The following is a 16,025-nucleotide window of genomic DNA, read 5'->3' on the forward strand; positions in this document are numbered from 1 at the left end:
TATACCCTGCCCATCTGGCTGAGTTTCCCCAGCCACTCTGGGCGGCTCCCAATCAAATGTTAAAAACAGTACAGCATTAAATATTTAAAACTTCCCTAAACAGGGCTGCCTTCAGATGTCTTTTAAAAATAAGATAGCTGCTTATTTCCTTCACATCTGAAGGGAGGGCGTTCCACAGGGTGGGTGCCACCACCGAGAAGGCCCTCTGCCTGGTTCCCTGTAACTTGGCTTCTCGCAATGAGGGAACCGCCAGAAGGCCCTCGGAGCTGGACCTCAGTGTCCGGGCAGAACTACGGAGGTGGAGACGCTCCTTCAGGTCTACTGGACCAAGGCTGTTTAGGACTTTAAAGGTCAGCACCAACACTTTGAATTGTGCTCAGAAACGTACTGGGAGCCAATGTAGGTCTTTCAGGACCGGTGTTATGTGGTCTTGGCGGTCACTCCCAGTCACCAGTCTAGCTGCCGCATTCTGGATTAACTGCAGTTTCTGGGTCACCTTCAAAGGTAGCCCCACATAGAGCGCATTGCAGTAGTCCAAGCGGGAGATACCGTATTATTCGCCCTATAGGACGCACTTTTCCCCCTCCAAAAATGAAGGGGAAATGTGTGTGCGTCCTATGGGGCGAATGCAGGCTTTCGCTGAAGCTTGGAGAGTGAGAGGGGTCGGTGTGCACTAACCCCTCTCTCTCTCCAGGCTTCAGGAAGCTATCCGTAAGCCTGGGGAGCCCGAGGGAGTTCCCGCAGGGCTCCCTAGGCTGCGGATAGCAGCCTGCTTGCCCAAGTGAGGGGCGCACTGAAGCAGAGCGCCCCGCGCTTCGGGAAGCTATCCGCAGCCTAGCGAGCCCTGCGGGAGTTCCCATGGCTGGGGGGGGGGATAAAAATTTTTTTCTTTATCCCCCCCAAAAAACTACATGCGTCCTATGGGCCGGTGCGTCCTATAGGGCGAAAAATACGGTAATCAGCATGCACCACTCTGGTGAGACAGTCTGCGGGCAGGTAGGGTCTCATCCTGTGTACTAGACGGAGCTGATAAACAACTGCCCTAGAAACAGAATTGACCTGCGCCTCCATGGACAGCTGTGAGTCCAAAATGACTCCCAGGCTGTGCACCTGGTCCTTCAGGGGCACAGTTACCCCATTCAGGACCAGGGAGTCCTCCACACCAGCCCGCCCCCTGTCCCCCAAAAACAGTACTTCTGTCTTGTCAGGATTCAACCTCAATCTGTTAGCCGCCATCCATCCTCCAACTGCCTCCAGGCACTCACACAGGGCCTTCACCACCTTCACTGGTTCTGATTTGAAAGAGAGGTAGAGCTGGGTATCATCTGCATACTGATGAACACCCAGCCCAAACCCCCTGATAAAAGACAGAATAAAAACAACAACCATCTTCTTCACTCCAGGGGGTTGGACTAGATGGCCCCTTGGTCCCTTCCAACTTTACGATTCTAGGACTCCAATAATCCCCCTCTCTTCCCCTTTGATTCACACAGGCCTGCACTTCTCATAACCTGCCAGGTCAGACGCATCCCTCCAGCCACGTATTACGATCGCCGGGACATCAGAAGCTGCCAGTTGGAGCTGGAAGATTGTACCAGTGCAATCTGGGCGGGCGAGTCTTTCTCTTCTCTTCTCCAGCAAGCGCAAGGCTACTCTCGGCCGGAAGACTCGAACCATGCCGACGTTCAGTTCGAAAGAGGCTCACAAGCTCCTGCACAACAAGTTCGTGGTTATCCTGGGCGACTCAAGTGAGTGAGTCAGTTCTTCTGGAGGAGGTGAGGCAGGAGGGTTGGGCTAGATGAACTCTGGGGATCCCGTTCAGCTTCTGCCAGGAAGGGTGGAATGGAGAAAGGGGAGAGAGAGGAAAGCTTCTCTCCCTCTCTCGTAACGCTGGTGGACATTCAGCGAAGCGGATTCAGGGCAGGTGAAAAAGGCAGTCCGTTGCGCGGCGCGTCGTTAAACTCTGGAACTCCCTGCCACAAGAGGGAGGAAGAGGATTGGGCAAACTCATGGAGGAGAGAACTATACGTGGCTATTAGCCAGGATGGCTACGCTCTGCCGTCCACAGTCGGAGGCAGCGATGATTCTGAATTTCAATTGCTTGAAACCACAGGAGGGGAGAGGGATCTTGTGTTCAGATCCTGCTCAGGGGTTTCGGCGGCTGTGAGAACAGAATGCTGGACTAGATGGGCCAGGGGCCTGATCCAGGAGGTGCACCTTATGTTTGCATTTACCTCACCTCTCCTGTACAGTCATACCTCGGGTTACAGACGCTTCAGGTTGTGCGTTTTCGGGTTATGGATGCGCCAAAACCTGGAAGTACCAGAACAGGTTACTTCCGGGTTTCGGCGGTTGCACATCCACAGAACCGCTAAATTGTGCTTTGCGCAGAAGCGCCGAATCGCAACCTGCGCGTGCACAGACGCGGCGCTGCGGGTTGCGGACATGCCTCCCACACGGATCACGTTCGCAACCCGAGCGTCCACTGTACTTGGATCAGAGGGGAAGGAGAAGGCTAATTCTCCTTGTTGTGTTTCCTCCTCCTCTTGCAGTCCAGCGATGTGTGTACAAGGATCTGGTCCAGCTGCTGCAGAGCGACTCCTTGCTCACAGCTTCCCAGCTGAAGTCCAAGGTAGCTGACGGAGGCCGTTCCACACCAGGGGTTGGGGGTGAGGAGGTGACGCCTGCCGTATTCCCCGGGGCTGGTCCGAAATACCTGGCTTGGGTCCAAGCTCTCTGAAAGACCGTATCCCCTCGTACAAATCCGCCCAGGTCTGGAGATCTTCGAGAGAAGCCCTTCTCTCAGTCCTGCCACTTTCACAGGCAGGCTTGGTGGGGACGTGGGGCAGGGCCTTCTCTGTGGTGGCTCCTTCCAGTCTTTGGAACTCTTTTCCTAGAGAAGCCAGACTGGCTCCCTCCTCCTCGTCCTTCCGCCATCAGGCAAAGACTTTGTTCCAACAGGGAACTGACTGCTTCTTCTGAATGGTGCTGTTCTTATTGTAATTATCTGCACTGGGGCAGGCATAAGCAAACTCGGCCCTCCAGATGTTTTGGGACTACAACTCCCATCATCCCCTACCACTGGTCCTGCTAGCTAGGGATGATGGGAGTTGTAGTCCCAAAACATCTGGAGGGCCGAGTTTGCCTAGGCCTGCATTGGGGCATCTGGTCAGCCGCTTCAAGAACAGGATGCTGGACCAGGTGGGCCACTGGCCTGATGATTATTAGCTGAACTGGGTTCCACACCATCACAAAAACAAATCAACCGAGAAAGCCTCAAAAAGCAAAAGCGCAAAATAGGCAGCAAAAACAAAAGCGCCAAACTTACTCCGTTCTGGAAGTTCATTTGACTTCTGAAATGTTCAAAAACCAAGGTGTACCATCCTCCAGTCAACATAATAACCCCTTACTTGTCCAACATGTGGTATGCGGAAGATCTGACGAGACGCCGCCTCCAGCACTGCCGCCGCTGCCATCTTGCGCCCCAGCCCCACAATCTTCATATATATATATATGTGTGTGTGTGTGTGTGTGTGTGTGTAAAATTAGTTTTTTAACATATCATTTTCAGCAATAATTAAACATACTTTTATATCTTATACCGTTTCTTGACTTCTATCAATCACATCTGAAGATTTTCCAATCTGTTCACTTAATTTACATTTCTTTAACTATTACATTTAAATCTCATAACTAATATCTCTAATCTTTCTCTTCTTTGCAATATTTCATATATTTCTCCTTACAAAGCTTCTTGTAGTCCTACTAGCGTAATTTGTTGATTACAGTTGCTCTTCAAATAGTTCGTATATTTCTTCCAATCTTCTGTAAATCTCTGGTCCCGCAGGTTTCGAATCCTTCCTGTCATTTTAGCTAATTCTGCGTAGTCCATTAATTTCGTCTGCCATTCTTCTTTTGTTGGAATTTCTTCTTGCTTCCATTTCTGGGCTAACAATACTCTTGCCTCTGCTGTTGTTGCATATAAAAACAATTTAACGTCTTGTCTATTAATGTCCTCATCTATAATACCAAGTATAAATGTTGCTGGTTTTTAAAAAAATGTATACTTCAACATCTTTTCCATCTCACTAAATATCATTTCCCAGAAGTTTTTTTTTACTTTCTTATATTTCTACCACATATGATGAAATGTTTTTTCTTTTTCTTTACATTTCCAACATTTATTATTTATCTTATACATTTTAGCTAATTTTCACAGGTGTAATATACCATCTATACATCATTTTCATCATATTCCCACCACATATGATAAAATGTTCCTTCTTTTTCGTTCCATTTCCAACATTTATTATTTATCTTATACATTTGAGCTAATTTCACAGATGTAATATGCCAGCAGCAGAAGGCCCCATTAGCTAAAGTGGTGCTTCAGGTTAAGAACGGACCTCCGGAACGAATTAAGTACTTAACCCGAGGTACCACTGTATAAGAACAAACCTCAGCAAAGAGATGCCACTTGATGAGAATATCTGATGAGCACATAAAAATGCAAGATGGATGAGATGGCATTATAACACTTGCCAGTTCACTCAAGGAACCATTGTAAGTCAAGGACTCTGGTACCTCAGGTGTATATTTACTCCCTGCCCGAGGTATTGTTCCCAACAGTTTATTTTAGGGATCCATCCAAACCTCACAAAGCAAGGCTGAAATTAAAGTTCTAATACATCCTCTCAAAGTCCAGGAAAAAACAGTCTTCTACCTGGGCAAAAGTGTTAGTTTAGAAGGAATTTGAGAACCTAGAATCAACTAGGTAAAGATGAGTATTAAGGCTTCCTTAACAGAAGCAGGCCCGTATAGTTAAAGCTATGGTTTTCCCAGTAGTGATGTATGGAAGTGAGAGCTGGACCATAAAGAAGGCTGATCGCCGAAGAATTGATGCTTTTGAATTCTGGTGCTGGAGGAGGCTCTTGAGAGTCCCATGGACTGCAAGAAGATCAAACCTCTCCATTCTGAAGGAAATCAGCCCTGAGTGCTCACTGGAAGGACAGATCCTGAAGCTGAGGCTCCAATACTTTGGTTACCTCATGAGAAGAGAAGACTCCCTGGAAAAGACCCTGATGTTGGGAAAGATGGAGGGCACAAGGAGAAGGGGACGACAGAGGACGAGATGGTTGGATAGTGTCTTTGAAGCTACAAACATGAGTCTGACCAAACTGCGGGAGGCAGTGGAAGACAGGAGTGCCTGGCATGCTCTGGTCCAGGGGGTCACGAAGAGTCGGACACGACTAAATGACTAAACAACAACAACAATGTACATTTGAATTCCTGAACAGATCCCTCTACGTGGGAATTTTACACGGGAGTTCAAATGCAAGTTTACAGGTAGGGAGGTGGAGCCTGCCATCTCCCCGCCCATGACTGAACATGCACATTGAATTATGGGATGGGGCTAAAGTTTCCCAGGACTCACACTCTGTCTTCAGAGGGATGCTAGTGGAAGTTGGATTCCTTTGTGTTTTGTACAACATCAGAGGATGGACGGACAGGCAGGTTCCAAATCTTTTACGCCTTGCGTCTCACACCCTTAGGGTCCTCAGACAGATTGACAGGGGATTGGGTGCTATGCCTGGGTCCAGTCACATTTTCAGCCATTCTGATCTTCCCGGCTCTTCAGTAATTTTGCAGCCCTCACGGTTCTTCCTCTCTTCCTCCATAGCCTTCAGCTGGGCCTTGGTTTTCTCCTTGAGCTCTCGGGCAACCTCCTCCAACAGGGGGCCGCTGTGTGCCTTGGTCCGTGAAATATACTCGGAGTGGAGTATGGATTTCATGCTCTTTATTCAGCTCATAGTGGTGAGGAGGAATGGAAGTTCCCCCAGAATGTCTGCTTTATATACATTATTTACAAAATGGGCCCCACGTGATTGGCTAATTACGGGATTCTCCTGTAGGCCAATCGGGTTGCAGATTCACTTCCACCTGGAGCTGGATTGGGTGGCTCCTATGGACCAATCGGACTGCTGCATTCTGAATCCTGTTGTTCTCGGACCAATCAGGCTGCTGCATTCTGAATCCTATTGTTCTGGGGCCAATCAGACTGCTGCATTCTGGATCCTATTGTTCTGGGGCCAATCAGGCTGCTGCATTCTGGATCCTATTGTTCTGGGGCCAATCAGACTGCTGCATTCTGGATCCTATTCAACTCAGTACATAGCAGTCCGTTTACACACCATACAGAGGGGGGCTTCATCATCCTTACAAAAGAACTTCGGGGGCTTCTGATGCCGTTTACACACCTCCCTTCTCCTTTCTGGGTCTCTCTCCACCCACAGCTTGGCAAGCTGGACCACTTTTGCCAGTTGCCAGTTTGGCCTGCTGTCCATTGGCTGATAGAGTCTCCTGCACTCGGGGCAAGCAGAGGCGCCCTCAGATTCAGACCAGGACTGGACAATGCAGGCTTTGCAGAAATTATGCCCACAGTCCAACATCACAGGATCTTTGAAATATCCCAGGCAGATGGGAGAAGTCATTGCATCAGTAAGCTCCTCGAGAGGTCAATCAGTTGCTGTCCTTACTTCTCCAATTAAACACCACCAAGAAATACTGGAATCCAGACAAAGATCACACCCACACATTTAAAGCACTTTACTTTTTGTAAGGAATCCTGGGAACTGTAGCTTGTCCCTTAAAGGTAAAGGGACCCCGGACCATTAGGTCCAGTTGTGGCCGACTCTGGGGTTGCGACGCTCATCTTGCTTTACTGGCTGAGGGAGCCGGTGTACAGCTTCCGGGTCATGTGGCCAGCATGACTAAGCCGCTTCTGGCGAACCAGAGCAGTGCACGGAAATGCCGTTTACCTTCCCACCAGAGTGGTACCTATTTATCTACTTGCACTTTGACATGCTTTTGAACTGCTAGGTTGGCAGGAGCAGGGACCGAGCAACGGGAGCTCACCCCGTCATGGGGATTCGAACTGCTGACCTTCTGATCGGCAAGCCCTAGGCTCTGTGGTTTAACCCACAGCGCCACCCGCGTCCCTAGCTTGTCCCTTATGGAGCTGCAATTCCCAGCACGAACCTCTCCCATTCTTTAAGCTGTATGTTATATCCAACCGGCCCCACAATCTTCTGACTGCTTTCTGTCTCCCCGTCACCCCCATCTGCAGGGGGAGCTGCGCTTCGAAGACGACCACCTGGTGGAAGGAGGGGTGCTGGGCTCCCTCCACAACGGCACCCGTTACCGCGAGGTGCGCCAGTATCGCACCGGCCACCACCTTGTCCGCTTCTACTTCCTCACGCGCGTCTACTCAGAGTACGTGGAGAGCATTCTGGAAGATTTCCAAGCCGGACCGCAACCGGACGTCTTGGTCCTCAACTCCTGCGTCTGGGACGTTTCTAGGTAGGCCTGTGGAGCCGCCGGCAGAGTCACGTTTATTGCGATGTTCTTGTAGGTGGTGCATGCTGGGATAGCTCAGTCGGTAGAGCGTGAGAATCTTAATCTCCAGGTTGTGGGTTTGAGCCCTACGTTGGACAGAAGATTCCTGCGCATAGCTGTTAACGTTCCCCCTTTTTAAAGGGAAATTCCCTTATTCCGAATAGGATTCCTCGCAAGAAAAGGGAAAATTGACAGCGATGTTCCTGCGTTGCAGGGGGTTGGAATAGATGACCCTCAAGGTCCCTTCCAACTCTGGGATTCCACAATTCTATTATGTATATTCCTCCCTTTCCCTATAAGCCACTGGGCATTTTCCAAGAAGGCAGATTGGCAAAAATCCATAAAATAGCGCCGTTCTTTAGAAACATGGGGGGAATCGCTGAATAGCAATTGCCAGCAGTAGCAGCAGGGATGAAGAGGTCTCTTCCTATTCCTCCAAATTCATTCATTCATTTATTTTAATACTTTTATTTTGCTTTAAATAAATACAGATAAATATAAACAACCAAAATCGCAAAAGAAAAATCCTTAATAATAATAATGGAAAAAGCTAAAAGAAACTAAAAAAAATAAAAATCAAAGTACACGGCATAGAACATATTTGTGGGGCTTGCCTGGTGTTTTTACATGAGTAGAATGTGTGCTTTTATTTAAAATGCATCTCTGGGTTATTTGTGGGGCATAGGAATTTGTTCATTTCCCCCCTCAAAAAATATAGTCTGGCCCCCAACAAGGTCTGAGGGACAATGAACCGGCCCCCTGCTGAAAAAGTTTGTTGACCCCTGATATAAGAAAACCAGAAGGAGGAGGGAGGGAAGATGTTATATAATTGTAAAAAATTGAAAAAGCAATAAAAAATTATAGATGATAGATAGATAGATAGAAGTGGTACTCCCCAGCCTGATCCCTGAAATCTCCTGGCTCGGCCAAGGGGTCTCCGCTGTGGCCTGACACTGGTGCTTTCCTCTACTCTCTGAGCAGGTACGGCCCGTCTTCCATGAAGGCATATCGCAAGAACCTGGAGACAGTCTTCAACCGGCTGGACGCCGTCCTCCCAGCCTCCTGTTTGGTCATCTGGAACATGACCATGCCTCTAGGGCCCAGGGTGACAGGGGGCTTCCTTATTCCAGAGGTAAGGGGAGGCGGGAATGCGCTTCCGGGTTCTGGGATGGGGTCCACTGTAGTGTGAGAGCAGACTATGATGGCTATGATCTGCTCCCACGGTCAGGGGAAAAACAATGCTGTCCAGGGTTGTAAAGACTGCGGAGAGAATAATTGGGTGCCCTCTTCCCACCTTGGAACAGCTGCAGAGATAGTGCAGGATAGTGCGCACCCCGGAAATGATCTCTTTCAGCTTCTGCCTTCTGGAAGAAGGTCCATGGTTAGAAAGACTAGGACTAGCCGTCTGAGAAACAGTTTCTACCCAAATGCGATTTTGATTTTAAATGCAGTGTAAGGTAGTCTCTATGGGAGTATATGGGAGACCAGGGCCCTGCAGGATTTAACCTCCTTCCGTCGGGCCTGTAAGACAGAGCTATTCCGCCTGGCCTTTAATTTGAATTCAGCCTGATCTTTTATTTCCCTTCTCTCCCCCCCTCCCCTTTTATGGAGATCACCCGCTCTGAGACCCCACAGCTAATTCTCCCCTGGCCTCCTTGCTGGCCCAAGTAGGACTAATTCAGCCAGCTAGCCCTGAGGATTATCTAATGTTTATTGGATGGACTTCCCCCCAAATTGATTTTGAACTTTGAATTTTATTGTTATCCATGCTTTTATACTGTATTTTATGCTGCTTCTATGTTGTATTACAATTAAGTGTTTTAAATTTGTTGTTAGCCACCCTGAGCCCAGTTTTCTGAACCAGGAAGGGCGGGGTATAAATAAAAAAATATTATTATTATTATTATTATTATTATTATTATTATTATTATATAAACCACTGATCCTCTTGGGCTGGCTGATCAGAAGGTTGGCGGTTCGAATCCCTGCGATGGGGTGAGCTCCTGTTTCTCTGTCCCTGCTTCTGCCAACCTAGCAATTCAAAAGCATGCCCCAAAGTGCAAGTAGATAAATAAGTACTGCTCCGGTGGGAAGGTAAACGGCATTTCCGTGCGCTGCTCTGGTTCGCCAGAAGCGGCTTAGTCATGCTGGCAACATGACCCGGAAGCTGTACGCCGGCTCCCTTGGCCAGTAAAGCGAGATGAGCGCCGCAACCCCAGAGTCGTCTGCGACTGGACATAACTGTCAGGGGTCCCTTTACCTTTACATTTTTCATTCTGTTCCCAGCTGCAGCACTTAAGCAAGACCCTCCGCAATGACATAATTGAGGGCAACTTCTACGGCGCCACTTTGGCCGGCTTCCACCTCTTCGACGTTCTGGACCTCCACTTCCACTTCCGCTTCGACCTGCGGAACCGGGTCAAGGATGGCATCCACTGGAACAATGTGGTGCATCGCAGGATCACCAACCTGCTTCTGACGCACGTGGCGGACGCCTGGCGCGTGGTGGTGCCCAGCAGGCACCGGAGCCCGGATGGTGAGTGGGCAGGATCCCAGCTCGCTTCTCATTCTTTCCACTGCAGGGAAGGAAGGTTGGCAAGGTCTCCGGGATGCAATTTTCAGTTTGCATTGCTTAGTGCAGAAAGCATTGATCTGATGTGTAGAGATCTTACCTATTCTAATTAATTCAAGACGGTTCTGGGAGCTTCTCTGTGTGAAAGAAGCAAGCAGAAGGTTCGTGATGTTCGGGTTACTCCTTCAGAGAAGCTGAGTACGGCTGGCTTCAACTGTTCTGTTATCTCTTCTGTCAAGGTCACGCTGACTATAATAATAAGCGCAAAACAATAACAAACGTCTGGTTACATGAAACATATTCAATAAACACAAAAGACGTAACTGGCTGTACGTTTGAAAAAATAAGATATACTATTCATTGAATTGAATTGTAGATTTCAACAGTAGCCTATAAAGTTCAACAAAAAAAGTATATATTTTAATATTATTTTTGCTGTAAAAATGTGTGAGATTACGATATTGTATTTATTTGCATTAGCTAGAGTTTGTACTACTGATGAAGCCCAGGACGGCGAAGCAAGGCTAATATTCTGGAAATCCTTGTCTTAGGCTCTGTGAAAGGATTCTGTGGAACTGCAACAACCTTTCATGCGGATTGTTGGACTCTATGAACAGACAGGTGGAATAGACACTTTCACATATATGGACCTTATGCATAAACTGATTAGAGAATGAACTGATCCACTCGGTCTTCTACTTTTTTCGTTGAACTTTATGAACTACTTCTGTTGAAATCTACAATTCAGTACAATGGATATTATGTCTTATTTTTTCAATCGTACAGCCGGTTAAGTCTTGTGTGTTTATTGACTATAATAATAAGGCTAGAAGGAGCCGGGGTTTCACTTTTTCTTTTTGTCTCTCTTTCTTTCTGGTGTGGTGTTCTGTGTACGGTGGTACCTTGGTTGTCGAACGTCTTGGCTCCCGAACAAATCGGCTCCCAAACGCCGCAAACCCTGCAGCCAATCAGAAACCGTGCCTTGGTTTCGGGAGTTGAATGGATTAAGTTTGACAAGCAAGGTACCACTGTTAAGGTTTTAGTCTTATTATACGTTATTGTAAGTTAAGTCTGCTGCAACTGGACTTCTTATGGACAGTGCCAATCCTGAATGTATTGGATTTGTGACCATTACGCTCATTTGCCTTCAGTAGCAGTAAAGCTCTGCTGGATGGAATATTAATTGCCTCTGGTCTATTTTGGGGGAATCCTGCAACGTGTATGTATAACTATACGTTGGAATCTACTCTGGATCAATACTGAGTAGACTTTCAATGACAGCTTTGAACGGCCCTCTCCCTTCGTTCCGCAGAGCCTGCGTGGAATACGCCAGGTACACCTTTGCCGCCATTGCCGCCCCGTCTTGGCGCTTCCCAACTGCTCCCCGGCCCTCGTGACTCCCAACCACCGCCTTACCCCTGTGTCCCCCAGTTTTACGACGACTCAGTCCTCGTTCCCAGCAACTGGGGACCCTCCGAACCCGTCTCTGGATTTCGTAGCTTTGAGGACCCCCACTTCCTGACGCCCCACATGGATGGTATGTCCTCAATCCAGCTCTTTCTCCCACCCTTCCCAGAATCCTTTGGGGTTCTGGCACCGTACCCACCCAAGGTGGACTTGACGTTAGACCTACCTGCCCTCACCACCGAATTTGGGCAGGGATGCAGAGCAGCTGGTACAATTTTGGCCAAAGGACAGGAAGGCAGGATTCAGAAAAGGGCTGCTGAAATGGATCAGGGCGATGGAGGGACTCAGGAAAAGTTACAGCGTCCGGGACTTTTTAGTGCAGAGAAAAGGCAAGTGAGAGGCATGGACGTTCTTAAAGTTACCCACGGACCCAGAAAAGGTTTTTCCTCTCACTTTGCTGACATTGGAACTGGTGGGCGTGCAACGGAGGAGAGTGTTGGAAGTTGCAGGAGAGGTTAGGAAGGCCCTCCTTGCGGAGTTCACAGTTAATCTGTGGAACTCCCTCCCACAGCGACAGCCACCGACCTTAGATGGCTTTAAAAGAAGACGGGGCAATTGGGCATCAAAAAGGATGGAGTATGGGGAATTGGCAAGATTAACAGCAAAGGTTAGAGACCAAAAGGACAAAAAAATAGCCTTGAGGATTGGAGTATTTCAAGAACTGCTATAGCAAGATGAAAATGCGAGCAGGACTTGAAATACGAGCAGCAAGGTTCATTATTAAGATGAGTAGGTTAAAATGGATGCATTGAGCAGTATATGTGAAATAGTAAAGGGACCCCTGACCATTAGGTCCAGTCGTGGCCAACTCAGGAGTTGTGGTGCTCATCTCGCTTTATTGGCCGAGGGAGCCGACGTACAGCTTCCGGGTCATGTGGCCAGCAGGAGCAGGGACCGAGCAATGGGAGCTCACCCCGTCGCGGGCATTCGAACCACCGACCTTTTGATCGGCAAGCCCTAGGCTCTGTGGTTTAACCCACAGCGCCACCCGCATCCCTATATGTGAAATATGCAAGGGTAAATATGGAAACCATGGAATTGGGAGGGCGGGAAGTAGATGGATAAAGTAATTTTCGGACCATGTTACATGCTTCTAAATGCCAATTCTAAGTTGCTGGAAACAACAGGAAGGGAAAGTGCTCTTGTGGTGGGATCCTGTTTGCCGGCTTCCCATTTAGGCATCTGGTTGCCCCCCCCCCCAAGGATGCTGAGCTCGACAGCCCTGATTCAGCCAGCCGCTTGCGACGGCCTTATTCCTTCGTTCTCCCGCTTTCTTTTTCATCCCCAGCTGCAGCACTTCACGACTTCCGCCACCTGGGCGGCAACTCCGCGCCTGTCCCGGGCCCCTTCCCTGCTTACCCCTCCCACGACGAGGAGAACGACCCCCCGCGCTCCTGGCGCCAGCGCAGGAGGAGCCGCATCGGTGGGCACCACGACAGCTACGTCATGCGCCGTCCCTGCTTCTACCCGAGAGACGAGACCCCCTACCGGAGGTTCTGCCCCGTCCGTTCCCAGCGCTATTGAAATTCTTCTGGGGTCTGGCAAAGGACTTGCACCATGTGGATTCTCAGACAGAGCTGGTCTTTGGTGTCCGTGGGCTTAGTTTCTATCATGTCTGTCTATAGCCAAGAGGTTTGACCCAGGCAGCTGTTGGTCCTTTTTTGTGTTTTGTGGTGCCTTAATTTTTTTACATGTTGACGCAACGTCCTTCTTTGAGACATGGAGATTCAGAGGGCATGTGGCGATGTGCTCCTGTTGCCAGCGCCTCGGCTGGTTTGTACGTTTATAGCACTGACCCCACCTACGGACTTCGTCTTTTTTGCCCAGGGGAAGGTGAGTTCCTGTCCCCCCAGCGCATCGCTCAGAGAGCCAGCCAGGTACCTGGATCTAGGGGCTTCTCCTTTGTTTCCCCGCTCCCCCCACATTCAAATTTCCTCCTGGAAGCACAGAAGGAATCATGCCACGAGAAGCCTCCTCTTCCCCAATAATCCCGCTTGCAGGAGTCGGCCAATGTTGTGCCATGCTGGGAAGGTTGTTTTGTGGGTGTGCTGTAACAGTTTGAAACCGGGGCGGGGTATTTTTGTGTTTTGTTTTATACAACTCTTAATTAAAAGAAACTGCAGAAGCCCCTCTTGCACCTGTGGTTTGTGTCGTCGTCGGAGGTTTCTGTAAAGGATGGGCTTTGAATATTGCGCCAAAGCATCCTTGGATATTCCATTTACTTTTCTCTTGGGAGAACCACCTTGCTTTTCAGTACCTGTGACACGCAGGTGGCAGTGAGGAGGGAGTCGTGGCAGAGCATCACACACTGTTTTAGTACAACTTGTGAGACTCGCCTGGAGAGAACTGGTGGTTGCTCTAGTTGTAAACAAAATAAATCTGCCCTTTTTCCCTTATGGGGTATCCAAGAGCCTGTATAGAGTCCTTACGTGGGTTCCCTATTGGTAGGCGAAAATAACAGAGACCAACCAGAGAATATTGAGAATCAAAGCAGCTAGTAATCCTGATCTTTATTGATCTGTTTCAACAGGGTGCTCCCCTCACACGCAGGAAAGGAGGAGGAACCCAGAACAATGGCGTGCAAGGCCTGATATAGACATTTTTAATTCCCTGCCCTGGAGCTCAAGACCACCCCCCATACATCATACATGCGTCACAGAAGGGGTGTAACCCAAGACCACCCCCCACCAACATCATACCTACATCACAGAAAAGGTGTTGTTGTTTTTCCTGTCTGCCAGGTTATCTGATAATGCCTTACCTGATTGCTTTTCCTGGTAGTCTGGTCATTCCTTTGAGATGGTGATTTCCCAAGTCCTGAGACAATGGGAAGGTTCCCTCAACCCCTCCCTCCTTGCAGAGAAAACATTTGGTCAGTTTAGGAGTCAAAATGGTTTCAGGTCTATCTATGTACATGCTTGGTTGGTACATTTATGAATATTTATTATATACATAAGACCTTAAATTTTATTATTACACTCTCCAGGTAGTTAAATATGGTCTGAAAGGAAGATCGCTGCTGGGGAACCCCGCCCTGGGTCTGCATCTGTTAAATTTTTTTTGGATTGCTGCAAAGTCCCAGCTGAGCAAAGATAAAATCAGCAACAAAGAGACCTAGAGGTTGGAAAACACATGTACATTGGAACTGGAGGGGCCCCGCACATTTTTAGCAGAGGTCTAGTGGTCTGGGGATGGTGGTAGTAGTGGTCAAATACCCTTACTATTTCTGCTGAACGATCCCTCTTTCCAGTGGCCCAGAGTCACCCAACCAGCACGAAGGGGCAGCTTTTTAGCCTTCTCACCAGGTCTGGATTAAGACCTTTAGAGGTCCTAAGCACTTAAAAGATTTTGGCACCCCCATACATACCGAATTCAAAATACAGTGGTACGTTGGGTTACAGATGCTTCAGGTTGTGCGTTTTTGGGTTGCGCACCGTGCTGAACTCGGAAGTACCGGAAAGAGAAAATCTATTGGAAGAGGATAATCAGACATCCGCACAACATGACCAGTCCAACGAAGTTGATGTTGAAGAATCATAGCTTCAACACTGGTGATCTTTGCTTCTTCCGGTACACTGGTATTAGTCTGCCTGTTTTCCGAAGTGATGTGTAAAATTTTTTGGACAAACCATTGATGGAATTTTTCAAGGAGCTGGAGATGGCATTTATAAGTGGTCCACGTTTCACAAGCATACAGTAAGGTTGGTAGTACAATAGCTTTGTAAACAAGCATTTTGGTTTCCCCGTGAATGTCCTGGTCCTCCAACACTCTGCACTTCAATCCGGAGAAAGCTGCACTCGCAGAGCTCAGACGATGCTGGATATCGGCTAGTTACTAGTCCTATGTCAACCATGAATCTTAGGTCAGCCATTTGGGCCTCTTAGCCTAACCCGCGTTGCAGGGTTGTTGTGACAATAAAGTGGTCCTGTGGGCCACCTTGGAAAAAGTGGGATAGCAATGCAATAAATAAATACGGTAATGGTCAGAGGTGATGGATACCATAAGCTAAACTATAACTACAACCTGCCCTGGCTGTTGCACTGCAAATGAGGGGCGGAGGCAGCGGGGAGTTATTTATTTGCAGCTCAGTCCTGTTCCGCATGCCTGCTCAGAAGTGATCTCATACGCACAATTTGACATCTCGACAAGGACTACAACCGCCAGACACCTCTGACAGCAAATATGATTTGGCACTCGTTTATTACGTATGCAACAGAGCCGTCGTTTTCAAGGCGACAAACCAGGAACTGTACTTGGGCAATCGGATAATGCAGATATTCTTTACCCGGAATTTTGTTATTTGTCAATCCCTCTGGCAGCTGCAATTCAATGTGCCTGCTTTTACCGTTTTTGCACCTTTCTAAAATCTTCACCTGCTTTTTGCAACCCTCTCTGTTTTTAAAATGAAACAGCAGCAGCAGCGACAAATATTCCCCCCCCAAAAAAGAAGTAAAAATACAAATAACAAATATTTAGCGCTGCCACCCAAGAAAATAAAAAAATAGAAGCATAAAAATAAGATAAAAATGAATGAATGATCTCAACGCGGGCCCTTTAATAGAGGCGTGTCTTGCAGAGTGATTGACAGAA

The 16,025-nt window shown here is 48.2% G+C and overlaps 1 protein-coding gene across 1 annotated transcript; it reads left to right on the top strand.

Annotated features, from left to right (window-relative positions):
- Window positions 1–1,057: 1,057 nt before the first annotated feature.
- On the top strand, window positions 1,058–13,559 carry LOC308485303 (PC-esterase domain-containing protein 1A-like). The gene is made up of 7 exons (XM_081020988.1): window positions 1,058–1,748; window positions 2,553–2,632; window positions 7,127–7,359; window positions 8,377–8,527; window positions 9,682–9,931; window positions 11,280–11,504; window positions 12,723–13,559. The coding sequence occupies exons 1-7, from the start codon at window positions 1,676–1,678 to the stop codon at window positions 12,956–12,958; spliced, it is 1,248 nt and encodes a 415-aa protein (XP_080877114.1). The 5' UTR covers window positions 1,058–1,675; the 3' UTR covers window positions 12,959–13,559.
- The last annotated feature ends 2,466 nt before the right edge of the window (window positions 13,560–16,025 follow it).

This window comes from Podarcis pityusensis (genome assembly GCF_964106645.2).
Source record: "Podarcis pityusensis genome assembly, chromosome: 9".
In the NCBI taxonomy this organism is placed as follows: Eukaryota; Metazoa; Chordata; class Lepidosauria; order Squamata; family Lacertidae; genus Podarcis; species Podarcis pityusensis.